Genomic DNA, 13,539 nt, shown 5'->3' with positions numbered 1-13,539 from the left:
CAAATTTCGACACCCTACATTCGGTTCCCTCCTCCAGATCTTCTATATAAATGGTAAATAGCTGAGGCCCCAGCACCGACCTCTGGGGCACTCCACTAGTCACCAACCGCCAATCCGAATAGCACCCATTAACCCCCACTCTCTGCCTCCTATTTGACAACCAATCCTCTATCCACGCTAACACCCTACCCCCAACTCCATGCCCCCTTACCTTCTGCGATAACCTCTTGTGAGGTACCTTGTCAAACGCCTTCTGAAAATTGTGTTGGAGCAGGTGGCAACAATGGAAGCCAATGGTCAGAATAATTGTACTGCTAAAGGTTGACCTTTGATCCTGAGAACTTGCCATGACTTACTCATGAAGGTAGCAAGGTTGAGTGCATATCCCTACAGCTGGTTAGCTGATGGCAAGTTACGTCTGGGACTACTTATTGCCTACATTCACCCCATTTAGTTGAACTGCAATCCTTATGTGCATGGTTATTCCCTGGGAAAATGATGATACCTCTTGTCCTTACAAATGAACACTGCATGCAGGAAAAGGAGTGAAACTGGAAAGAATTAATATGATGCAAAAACATACCTGTGCTGGTGTCAAATCAATGAATTGGGGGGAAAAGTGACATTGAAAACAAAGCTCATTCACATTCAGAAAGTACTTGATTTAAACAAATTGAAGTATCTTATTTTCCTCATCATGGCAACAGTTTAAGTGATAGAAGGCATTTATTAATGTAACGTCACTCTCCATTCTGTTTCTTACCAGGAACTCTCAATGCTGTGGTCCTGTTAGTGACTATAGCAATGCTTACCTTGTTTTATTTTTCACCTCTGTGATAGGAATTTGTTACTTTATTGACTGGCTTGCTGACCCCCAAGGCTGCTGGGTCCTGCTCGTATGGTGCAAGGTATTCCCTACTGTGCAACTGTATCATATCAGCCAGGGAAAGGTTTCAGGGTTTAACCCTTCGTCTGGATTGAGTTAGCTAACCTCAGTCAAGGTATCAGTGGGGACACTCCAATGGGCTTCTGCCACAGTCAGTTAGAGAAGGGGGGAAATTAGCCCCTGGAATTCTGAGTCCTGCTGGCTACTGCCTTAAGTGTGATTGCCAACAAGAACACAATAGGACAAGCCTCCATGGCCAGACAGTCCACTGATGAGCTGGGTTACACGTGAAGAATAGTCAATTAGCTGAGTCACGAGGATTTGTGGAACTGTCCATCAGCACAGCTGACAAGAAAGGGAGAAAGTTAACAAAAATAAGCCATAAGCTGCAGGGAGCGAGCCTTGCTACAAAATATTAAAACGTTTTCTTTAGACAATTATGTTGCAAATGTCTGCAATGACTGTCAACAGTGAGAGATGAGCTTGTATATACATGTGATATTTACGTGATATTCAACTCAGTGGCGTAAATTTACTGACTTGCTTTTCTCTGCATACTGAATCAGAATGGTATGGTAATGTGCCAGCAATACTTGGTAAGAAGCACTGCTTTAAGTCTGAAATTTTGTTAACACAAAATTGTATGAGTGATACGTTTGAATAAATGAGGAGACAGCAGTCTCTGACCGGAATGCAGAAATTCCTCACAAAAGGGGTACAAATTGATCCTTTTTGCCCAGCTGGAATATAAAGCTAGTCATTGGTAACTTAAATTTGAATGTTTAAGAGTCATTGATTAACCTGCCGCTTATCAATTAGAGATAAGCTTATTTATTGGCAGAAGGTTATTAGAAAGGATTGGTACTAAAAGATGCACTCACAGGTTATTGTTCCATGGTTACTCTTGTCAGGTGATTGTGTTGGGAGAACAGCAGTAGCCATGCTCAATATTGAAATGGAACTCTCTCTTGTACCCTGCTGACAATCTTCAAGGACCCCTCTTCTTGCAGCACTGTAACTGTGCTTTAGTCTTCACCTTCACCTCTGAGGCAGTGAACTGGTGGAACTACTTGTTACAGAATTTTCCCAATGTTATTACTACAACAGGAGTCCTCCAAAGCAAATATGGATCATTAACGATCAATGCTTTTCTCCGTTTGTATCCTGCCAACAGGAAGTTCCCGTTTCCTTATTTTGTATCCTGAAGTACAGTTTTTGCCAGAATATAATTGTCTTTTGGTAGAAGTCAATGATTGTTGTAATCATGGATCCTGATCGATTCCCATGTTACATTTGGAGATGCTCTCAGCAATGAATACTTACCATCCTGGAGATCATAAGGTGCAAAAGATCTCACAACAAAATCCATGTTGAGCACTTATTAAAAACAACAACAATGCATTTCTTACTTATTCAGCACAACAGTATTTATTTCAAGACGCATTTTGGATGGATTTTGGATGGAGGTTTGCCTCTTAACCAAGCCTGGGATGATGGTTCCTCTTTTCCACCCTGTCTGTATACATTTGATGAAGATTGGAAGAATTGTTCATATACGATTGCACTTGGATAAGCGTCGGCTCAAGTTTGAGATATCCAGCAGTAATTGGGGCTACCTTCAAATATCCTGACTTTATTCCCCCAGTGATAACACACAAGACATCATCCTCCACTGATTTTGATTTCTATTCTGAAACACCGTCACATCTAGTTTGCAAAGAAAAGCTGCAACAACTCTTTCAAATTGACATTCTGATCAAGTTAATAAATTGAGGTTCATCCAGGAAGAGGCCTGTCAGGTTAACTTTGAGCAGATCCATCAGAGAATCACTTACTGCTCTGCTTAACAGACACACACGATGTCCATAGTAATCCCTCAGTGGTCAACACTGAGTGTGTTTCGCCTGGTGAAAGCTATTATCGAAGATTGATTTAAGTGGTGCAATGACAGCCACTGGTGCAAGAAAGCCAACAGGTATCAGTGCCAGTCTCCAGCCTGGATTAATGGGTAGGATTAGCAGCAGGAAAGGCATCCAGCTGCAGGACCATCTGCCAATCCAAAAAAAAGATGGTTGATATGAAAGGTGATCAAATAAAGTTGCAACAATCGCATGTAATATGGATAAAGCAGAAAGAGAAAAGAGGGAGGAAGATGATATCTTTGCTGAACTGGGTCTGCTTGGCATTAGGTCGTAACTGTCTTCACCAGTGATAATGAAGGAGGATATAAGTAATGATACTCTCATCCTCTGTCTGAATTCTGCCCTTACCCCCACTGTCAATATGTTTTGAATTTACAGTGGGGTAATTGCTTAACCTCACCTATTCTCTTTGGCAGAATTTGACAAACCCCTGTTATGTGAACTACTTCTGCATGTTAGGAGGCAGGAGGAGAAAGAGATAAAAATCTGTGAAGAAGCCTTGTCTTTGAATCATAGAGAATGGGCTTGTGGAGAGACAATTAATCCGGACCATTAAGTACATAAGGAATTAGAGTAGAGGTAGATGGTTCAGTCCCTCGAGCCTGCTCCTCCATTTAATACAATCATAGCTGACCTTCTGCACTTTGCTACCAGTCTCCCACATTCCTTCATTGTCTTGAAGACAAAAAATCTGTGTCTCAGCATTAAATACAATCAACAATTAAGCATTCTGGGATAGAGAATTGCAAAGATTCACAACTCCTTTGAGTGTGAAGAGTTTCTCCTCTTGTCAGACTTAAATGATTGATTTATCCTATGACTGCGCCCCTATATTTTAGATTCACCAGCCAGGGAAACAACCTGTCAGTGTCTACCCTGTCAATTGCCTTTAGTACCCCGGAAAGTAAAGGTCCAATTTATTCAGCATCTCATCATTGGACAACCGTCTCATCCAGGGAACCAATCGAGTGAATTTTCTCTACTGCCTGCAAGGCAAGTCTATCCATCTTTAGACAGGAGTTCTAAAGCTGCGCACAGTTCTTCAGGTATGGTCTCGCCAAAGCTCTTACAATTATAAAAAGACTGCCTTATTCTTGGACACCAATCCCACAATAAAGGCCAACATGCCAATCGCCTTCCTCCCTCTCTTCTTAGACAGTCCCTCAGGATGGAAAAGATTCTGCCCACTCTGACCTGCTAAATGCAATGTGTGATCTGTAGACTCTGCCTTGTGTGGTTGGTGGTATTTGAAGGGTTGAATAGATGGGTTCTTTGGATGTTTGTGTACTCCCTCCAAAGCCTCAACTTGGCCTCTGTATGTTCCCATTTGAAGTCTCTGCATTCAATAACTTCCCAAGTGAGCTTCCTCTATTTTGGTTGGTCACAAGATAGAGACTCCCATGAGTTGCAGGGTCTCTGCCACGACTGAGTTCCAAGTAGAACAGTTGTTTCTGGACTTTGCTTTCAGACATACAAACGACATGTCCCAGCACGTGGAGCTAGTTTTGAGTGATTTGAATTATGTGGATCCTGGACAAGACTTGGGAAAGGACGCTACTGTTGGTCCGAATTTCTTGTTGCCAAATTTGGAGGCACCACTGGTGGCACTTCTCCAGTCCTTTGAGTTGTCTGCTGTAGGTTGTCCAAGTCTTCAAAGCCTATGGGGCACAGGGATTACCATTGTCTGGTAAACTATGAATTTAGTCTTCATCCTCAGATACTCTTCTCCTGTCAGTCAAAGGCTGAGTTGGCACCTTGGAGGCAAAAATGAATTTATCATCAAAGTCTACCTTCAGCGAAAAAAGGACTCACAAGAAATGGAAAATGGTCCACTATTCCCAGGATCTCACTGTTTGTCTTAATCGATGGGGGAATTGTTGTGCTGGTTGAAAGAGGAGCCTAGTTTTCTGAGTGTCTGTTAAAAGGCTCATTTTTCCATATGTTTCACAAAAGGACTTAACAATGACCTGGAGTTCATGAAGCTCCACGGTTGCGGTTGCAGTGGTTGTGGTTTTGGATTAAAGGTGGTGTTAGTTGACAGGCTTAATGTCTGTTCTGTAGATTATCTCCACACCTCTGGGGAATTTGCTGGAAGTGAGGAGTATAATTTGGAAAACAGGGCACAGTAGTGTTTGTGGTGGTTCCATTGGTGAGGATGATGGTTTGCATATCATCAGGATGGTGATACATTTCTGAGGGATAGCCCATAAGCTTTTGCATAAAAGCTTTCTTGAGGTCAAAGAAAGGTTGGTACTGTAATCAGGTTGGTGAAGTTCCTTGTGCTTTTCTTAAATTTACCACACAGTGAAAATCATGTCTGGTGCCTCTCAACGGGCGAAAACCACACTGTGACTCTGGAAAGAGTTCCTTGCCATTGGGAGGAGTCAATTGAGGAGAATCCTTGTGATGCTGTTTTCTGTGGCAAACACTGGGAGACACCTCTATAGTTACTAGAACCAGATTTGACCCCCTTCTTAAATATAGTCACAATCACAGCATTCCTGAGATTCCTGGTATGCATTGTTCTTCCATAAAAATGTAAAATACTGTGGATACTGAAAATCTGCAATAAGAACAGTATGTGCTGGAAAAACTCAGCAGGTTTGGCATTGTCTTGGAAAGGAGAAACAGAGTAATGTTTTGAGTCCAATGTGACTCTTCTTCGGAACTCTGTATCCCTGTGCAGACACTTTGTGTCCCCCTCACAACTTACCTTCCTAAACGGCTTTGTATTGCCAGCAAACTTGGATCTATTATTCTCTGTCTCTTTGTTTAAGTCATTAATATCAATTGCCTATACTGATCCTTGCAGCACTCCCCTAGTTACAGCCTTCCAATTTCAAATTGCCTCATTTATCCCTGCTCTCTGCCTCCTGTCCATTAACCAATCCTCCATCCATGTTAATATATAATCCCCAACTTTGAGAGCCCTTATCTTGATCTTTTGAGTGACCCTTTATCAATTGCCTTTTGAAAATTCAACTGGCTCCATTTTTATCAACCCTACCAGTTACACGCTCAAAAATCTCTAATAAATTTGCGATACAGATGGTGTTGGAGAGCTAGCTTGCCTAAGTGGAGAAATATCCAGCTTAGACTTACCAAGTAAGAAAAACCAAGAGAAAAATATAACAGAGGTCAAAGCCCTTCACTGAATTGAGTATCTGCAAGAATTCCAAAATATCTGCAGTCAGTGTGAGACACTGTGCCATCCACTTTACAAGATTTGCTAATGTTCGTCAATCCTAATCAGACTTTATGCAGATGACGAGACATTTCTGAAATGATTTATTTTGAAAGGCCAAAGGTACAGTCCCCAATTTCAAACTAGCTAAGGACTGTGCTCCACTACTGTATCCATCACAGTTGGTCTTGGCAGCCCCCATTACACTCAAAGAGTCTTAGAGCTTTACAGCACAGAAAGAGGTCTTTCAGCCCATCATAGCTGCACCAGCCATCAAGCACCTATCATCCCATTTTCCAGTACTTGATCCCTAGCCTTGTATGCTGTGGCGTTTCAAGTGTTCAGCTAAATGCTTCTTAAATGTTGTGAGGGGTTCCTGCCTCTACCATCCGTTCAGGCAGTGATTTGCAGTTCTCACCTCATGCTAGGTGAGAAGATTTTCCCTTAAATCCACTCTAAATCTCCTGCCTCTTAACTTAAATCCATTCCCCCTGGTTATTGACCCCTCTACTAGGGGGAAAGGTTTCTTCCTGTCTACCTATATATATCCCTCATAAATTTGTACACCCCAATCAGGTCCCCCACTCAGCCTTCTCTGCTCTAAGGAAAATAACCCCAGCCTAACCAGCCTCTCTTCATAGCTGAAATGCTCCAGCCCAGGCAACATCCTGGTGAATCTCCTCTGCACCCTTTCTAGCGCAATCACATCTTCCCTCTAATATGGTGACAAGAACTGCACGCAGTGCTCCAGCTGTGGCCTGGAGGTTTCAACATCTGATTCCATCCTGCAGCCACCCTGCCCAATCAAACAGCCTTTAATTCCCAACCTCTTCACATTATCAGTATTTATATAATAAATAAATGAAAGGGTTCCAAGAAAGTAAATACCACACAGATTATTTTAATACCAGCCCCTTCTCTCATTATGATTTTACTCCTTAGTTTGCCTACAACACTATCCTAAAGATTAACCTTTAATTCCTGGAGAATCCAAGATGATCCTGAAAGGTTGGCAACAACATTCCCTCTAAACTGCATAGATGTGTGACTATGCAGCAATTGGGAATATGCTGTGCAGGGAACAAACGGGCTGCAAACAAGCAATGTTCATCTTAACATCAATCTTATCAAGACTGTGCAGTGCAACAAGTGCACATTACACTGCAAACTCTGGCTAAGTTCCCCCCCCCCCCCCCCACTGTCCCCGCAGTGGGTTTTCCAGTGGTAGAGGCAGCCTGCCATTGGCCGGTTCCCCGATAGCATGGCTAGTAAGCCATGGAAAACATCATTGCCTTTGGCAGGATCAGAAGATATCGATACTGACTAATGGTGGGCCACCTCTGCCACTGGAAAACCAGACACGAGGGGGCCACAGAATCCTGGCCTCTGATGACACTTAGTGCCCAGGATCTGTCACAGGAAGAATAATCACTGGTGAGGAATCAGAGGAATCCCCATACAAGTAGGAAAAACACAGTAAATCTCAGAATTGAAGAGTAGCAGTAAACCTTGCCTGAACTGGCCCTGTACACCTTAAAATGGACACCAGCATTTCTGCTGCCAGTATGAGTGATTTTTACAAAGATTTGAAAATTGTGAACTGGCTTTTCCTTCTGGAAGGAACCAGGCCTGAGCCAAGGCCCAAACTTAAATGAAAACAGAGAAATAATCTAAATCAGTATGATAGAGGAGCATTGCCTCCAGTTGAGATGGACGCAAAGGAATCAATTAACCTATCTTCTCTTGTACCACTTTTTATCATATTGGCATTGAAGGAGAGTTTTTCCAAACCTGGTTATGATGTGTGACTGATTTGCAATGCTGACTGTAACCACATAGCGACTTCATAACCACACCTTTTGAATGACAGTGAGCAGGATGGAATGATGAAGCCATCCGTGATGTGAAGCCAATGGATAGGGGTAATTTTCAAAGAACTATGGAAAATGGAAAAGGTACAGAATAGCCGTAATCTAATTGAATGGTATAGCAGGCCAAAGGGGCTGAATAGTCTACATATTTCCTTCATGTTACTTGGTAGGAAGTGTGCAGTCAGACTAAGTGAGTGCACATTTGTAACGTTTTTCACACCTGTGGGCAGTGGCGTCAGTTTTCTGGGTGTTTTGCCTATTTACTCAGGACAGCATACAAATGTGCTTTTAAAACAACGTCAACATGTAAAGTTGGGTCTCATTCTAGAACCAAATTGAACCCAGGCAATAACTCGCAAGGATTGTAGTCAATTAAATTAGGGCAGACCCAATCAGTGGTGAACATTCCTACAATAATGCACTGACAGTAATAGCTCACTGGAGAGAATGTGGTGGGCCGGGGAGTAAATTGGAAGTGAACAAACAAGATGAATGTACAATGGCTGTAGTGGATCCGTACTTAAGAACCTGCTACCGTTTTGAGAGAGTTCTGGTAAGTGAGCGTGCAGACTGTTGAGGTGTGAAGTCCATCTATGAACTGTTGTCCTAGTTTCTCACAACTGGTCGTCTCTCCCCTATTTAGATCCCTCTAGCTGAGATGGAGGCTGTTTCTCTGACGTCTGATATTCAGTCTGAGAAATCGTGGTCGTTAGCACTGACGGATGACTCTTTGCCTGATGATGCTAACGTATTCTTACTAAATACGCTGGAAAGCAATGTACATACTTCACACCTGTATTCCACTATTTATAACAGGGCTCGAAATACTCATCCATTTTTACTTTATGTTATCCGTTTATAATGTGAGTGAAAGGACCGCACCGAACCCTGACTGACCTCAGGCTCAGTACTTTGTGATCCTAGGCTTTGGAACAACTAACACATCGTTCTCCAGCTTTTTGAAGTCAGCTCCATAATATTCCAAGATACAACACATGGTTCAAAGTCCTGTCCTTCTTTGAAAAGTTTTATACATAAGCACTTAAAATCACCAGCTCAAATTTTAACCATGTTGTAACCCTGCTTTGTAAATTCCATATTCTGCAGTGTGTGAATACAGAACTCAAAGCAGGTTGGATGTAGAAAGTTTATATCCTTGTCATCTGCTTTGTCCTATAAGTGCCATTGCAGTACAAAGGGATCTGTACAGTTTTATGGATGCCTTTATTCTTAATGACTTGATTGGCTCACCATCAGAATGCCTTTCAGACATGCTCTATAAGCATCCTAGCCAGTTTCACCCTTACAATAAAATAGGCAGAAGTGTCTTTAGATTATGATTTGTATTTAATATTTAGGTCAGTAAGTTAATATGTGCCTGCGTTGGAGCTGGCTTAACCATTGTATTTGGCGTCACTGATCTCCTATCTCTGTTCTTTATGAACACAGTGACTCATATACAACCTGCCTGTGCTGCTACATTTGGCTCAGTTATTGCACTGTACCTGTCTGTGACACTTAAGTATTCAGACCTTCATAGAACCAAATTGACTGCTACCAGCTCTACTTGGGTATTCTAGAGATTTCATCAGAGATGACTCTGCCTAGTCACGTAACTCTTTTCTTATAACTGAGAAGCAAAATTGTTCAAATGTCCCTGTGACTTTTGTCTGCCGGTTTGCTCACAGCAGTCTTTGGGATTAATCTTTAACTCCTGGAGACTTGAGAGCAACTGCTCTCTGCTGAATTGTTAAGCCGAGTATCATGGGCACTATAATTGGACCTCAATATTCATCAGAACCAAATGGCAGTGGAGAGGTCACCTTCTCCAAACCCTGTCCCCTGACCCCTGCTAGGAATGCTGATTCATGCTGGGGACTGAATTGTTCTGTGATACCCCAGTAGCTGCAGAATAGGCAGGTATTTCTTGTCTAAGTTTGTACAGAGGCAACTAAGCAGATCCCAGCAGCTGCGGAATTGCCCTGCAGGAATCGCCACCTTCAGGAGACGGAAGGTAAAACCCAGGGTGAGAGAAAGATGTAAAGGAGTCAGCTCTCACTGTTAGCTCACTGACCTGGCTTGAGACGGAGTCGAAGATAAATTGATCCTCAGTGGAAAAATAAGGAGTCTGGTGTAAAGGTAAACCAATAAAAAGAATTGATCATCTAGCTATTGAGAGGTATACAAGGGACATGGCTACGCCAGCTTAAGTCCTGTACAGTTCAGGAGAAAAGGGATGTGACTCTATTCATTTGAAAACAAGTATATTAGCAATAGATTAAATGTGACCCGATGTGATTCTGAAACAGACCTTTGAGAAACAACTCCTATGTTGTTACTCAAACACCAATCGATGGTCACTTCCTCCAATCCCACTGACCCTTGGGCTCCTTGACAGTTCTCCACCTACAACACATTCGACTATAGACCTTAGAACAAATTCTCCGCCCCCTCCTTTCTTGAAGGTGGTGACCCCTTATTAGATTCTGGTCCCAAAGGTATGGTCACTTTCCATCACTTCATTCGGTGGTAACTCGCGTCAGCGAGCACTTCAACAGCAAATGGTATTAAGCTGTCCCCAGACAGGAGCCTCTCAATAGCTGTCAGGAGAAGGAATCCTTCCACAGCTGCACAGACCAGGTGTAGCAGGCACACAATGCCCCCTAGCTGGGCTAAGCTAGTCCTGCCTCAGGCCGTGGTTTTTCTATGCTTCCGTTCAACTACTGCCTAGAAAACCTGACCGTGGTATTATGGGACCCACAACATAGGGTACTTAAAACACTTACTCGAAGAAACATGAGTTTTTTTTAAATTCTGAGTTCGTCATATAGTGTTAGCCACAGAAAAATGTTGTTTAAAAATGAGAACATCTGATGGGAAGGCATTGATTAGACTCTACACTGGGAACACCATTGTGTCCTCACATTACAAAACCATAAAGGAGGCTAAGGAACATCGTGTTGTAAAACTATTGACAGCTAGCATGACTCTGGACATTTCAAACTGAAGGCAAAATGTTACAGGTGATGATCTGCGGGCATCTAATTCTATTAATGTGATATTATTGTGCATTCACTTTGGTGGGAAATGCATAAAGGAAGAGTATTTCTAGCCCTGATTTATATATAAAACCATCTGCTCCTCTCCACTGCCCAAGCATTCGACATTTCCAGGCTGATGTGTAGACTAATGCTTTCATCTGTCGCACAAACAGTTCCTTTTTCTCAAGCCAACATTTCTGGATCTTGTATCTGTCTTCTGTTAGATCTGGCTGTGCTTTTTGTTGGTGTCATCCCATCGTTGACTGTGTCTCTGTGGTACAGTGGCACAGAAATGTTTTTGTGCTATGTTGTAGCCGTTGCCGATGACAATGAGTACTATTCCCATCATGCCTCATGCAAGAGCATGTGATTAATGGCCAGCGTTGGTTCCAGCAGCCAGTTTGTCCTGAATTAATGGGTTTTGTTAAGCAGAGAAATGGACCCTGTGCACAGAAACAATTTTTCTTAATAGTCACAAGACACAGATGTGTAATGGCAGGTTCAATTGAATAAAAGTAACACTGCCTAAATAGTTCAAAGTATTTGGAATTAGTGCAATGTTTCCACAAACCTGGGGTGACAAGGGAACGCATTCTTCTAATTCCTGTGTATTTTCTGTTTTTGCTATTTTTTAAAAACTATTCTAGGTTAAAGATTCTGCATGGGCTGAAGAGGCAAGGCAGTTTTTTTTGAAAAGGTGGAAGAAATAAATGCCACCTTTGCTGTCCCTGCTCTTAGACATTTTCATCAATTCTCCCAAATGTGGCTGCAGCTTCAGTTCATCACGGATACATAACTGTACAACAGAAATTCATTTCTGGACTCGTTGTGAGTAGATATAAATGGGAAGGGTAAGGATAGAAGGCTTGATTGTGGTACTCCCCTATGATCAGATAGTCTATCTACTTCCAGCTTCACTCTTGGACATTTGAGTGAATCTGATACTTGGGGACAACCAGTGCCTATGAAACCAACCCCTGCCAGGAGTCACACCTTGAGGACTGGGGAGAATTGACTAAGTGAAAAGTTGTTCATTTTGGACATTGTGTTACAGAATGTATACCAGAATAAGGTCACACAGATGAAACACAATAACAGAAGGGAAGCTTTTGAAGTGGACGATCCACTGATTAAGTCAAGGATTCACAGGATAGTTGTTACGGGAGGAGTGTCTACATGATAGACTCTGGAGGTAGTTTGGGGACTAAAAGGTAGCACAAAAAACATCAACTAGCTGATATGCATTTATGAGGTTAGCACCATCTAATACAGGTCATGCAGTCACACCAGCTAGCACATCTGAGTGAATGAGCACCAACGAATGGAAGTCACCTCTTAGTCTCTGATAATAACCAGTTTTCCCAGTTCTTTGACCAGTTTTTCTGTGCAGAGTAAGAGTCGGTTATTTGGTTGATGGCTTTTTGGTCTTCTCCAAACTGCTACAGATGCTAGCAAATTCCAAGGGCCTGTCTCATTCAATTCTAACTTTGTCTTTATCATACCCCTTTCTAGACAAAGGCCAATAAATGGAGACAAGTTGAATATAAAATATTAATATCTTCATCTAAACTGTTTGATTGGATTCTAGCCTGCATTTCAGTCCTTGACTTGGACTCATGCAGCTCCCATTTTATGTTGAAGTAGCATCAATAAAGAAAGGAATGGGAAGGGGTAGGAATTTGTCTTGGGTAGTGGGGCAAAATTAGTGATTTAACCTAATCAACATTAACGTCAATAGAATTGAATATCTGGCAGAGTAAATCAATAACAGGCAAGGCAAGTTTCTAGCCCATCGTTTTAATTTACAGTTTTAATTTTTTCCCGAGATTTTCATTAAACATTTATTTTTCAATAATTATTCTTTGCTGTCAAGCGTACCTTACTGACTTTGTGTAACAGCTAGCTAGTTTGCATCAGTAGTTGAAGAGATGGCTAGTAAAATGGCTAATAGCTTGTGGTTATTCATTTGGAGACATTGGATGAAGAAAATAGCAGAGAATATGAGATGTTTGCATGAAGCGGCCGACTGATGGAATTGGCATTGTCATGGTTCATGTACTGCAGAGAATGCCCAGTATTGTGACTTATCAATCTGTGACACACCACTGTGTCTTTTGTGTTGCCGCGTAACTATATTGTAATCCATTGCCTTATAGCAAAGTGATGTAACATGTCTCGCTGAAATGTTTTGACTTCTCTTTTTGTTGCATTTCTGTTGCTGTAATTGTAGGATGTTACTGTGCCGTTGATGACCTTCTTGCATGAGTGTGTTTCACATTATCAACAGCTCAGCTTCCTTCAGTTTTCATCTGTGCCTGTGTCCCACAAATCTAATGGTGCCTTTTCTGTCCTGCAGGGTGAGGGCACTCAAGAACAGGAGGCTAAGGAGGAGATCGCAGAGAAGAACCTCCTCACTGTGAGGAAGCCTTTTGTTGGCCGGACACACTCTCTACCCAATGATAGCTACATGTTTCAACCTGTTGACCCTGCTCCCTTGCAGGGCCTTCAGAGGTCAGAGAGTAATCATAAGTTACAGTCAGGTATGCCTCATCCATGTTTGAATGAGTTTTGGTTAGTTGTCAATCATTCATTTGATCTACTCAATGCAGTACTCACTATTGTCAGTGTATCTGGC

The 13,539-nt window shown here is 42.1% G+C and overlaps 1 protein-coding gene across 1 annotated transcript in view; it reads left to right on the top strand.

Annotated features, from left to right (window-relative positions):
- LOC145356398 (voltage-dependent T-type calcium channel subunit alpha-1G-like) overlaps positions 1-13,539 on the top strand; it is a 313,384-nt gene that overhangs the window by 287,023 nt on the left and 12,822 nt on the right. Inside the window, exon 33 of the mRNA XM_080209098.1 lies at positions 13,261-13,444. Within this exon, the coding sequence (XP_080065224.1) occupies positions 13,261-13,444 (184 nt within the window). The remainder of the gene's footprint in view (positions 1-13,260; positions 13,445-13,539) is intronic.

The sequence above is a fragment of the Carcharhinus amblyrhynchos genome, chromosome 21 (genome assembly GCF_965287045.1).
Source record: "Carcharhinus amblyrhynchos chromosome 21, sCarAmb.v2.hapA, whole genome shotgun sequence".
In the NCBI taxonomy this organism is placed as follows: Eukaryota; Metazoa; Chordata; class Chondrichthyes; order Carcharhiniformes; family Carcharhinidae; genus Carcharhinus; species Carcharhinus amblyrhynchos.
The sequence above is the reverse complement of the archived record's forward strand: the minus strand, read 5'-3'. Positions and strand labels throughout refer to the sequence as shown.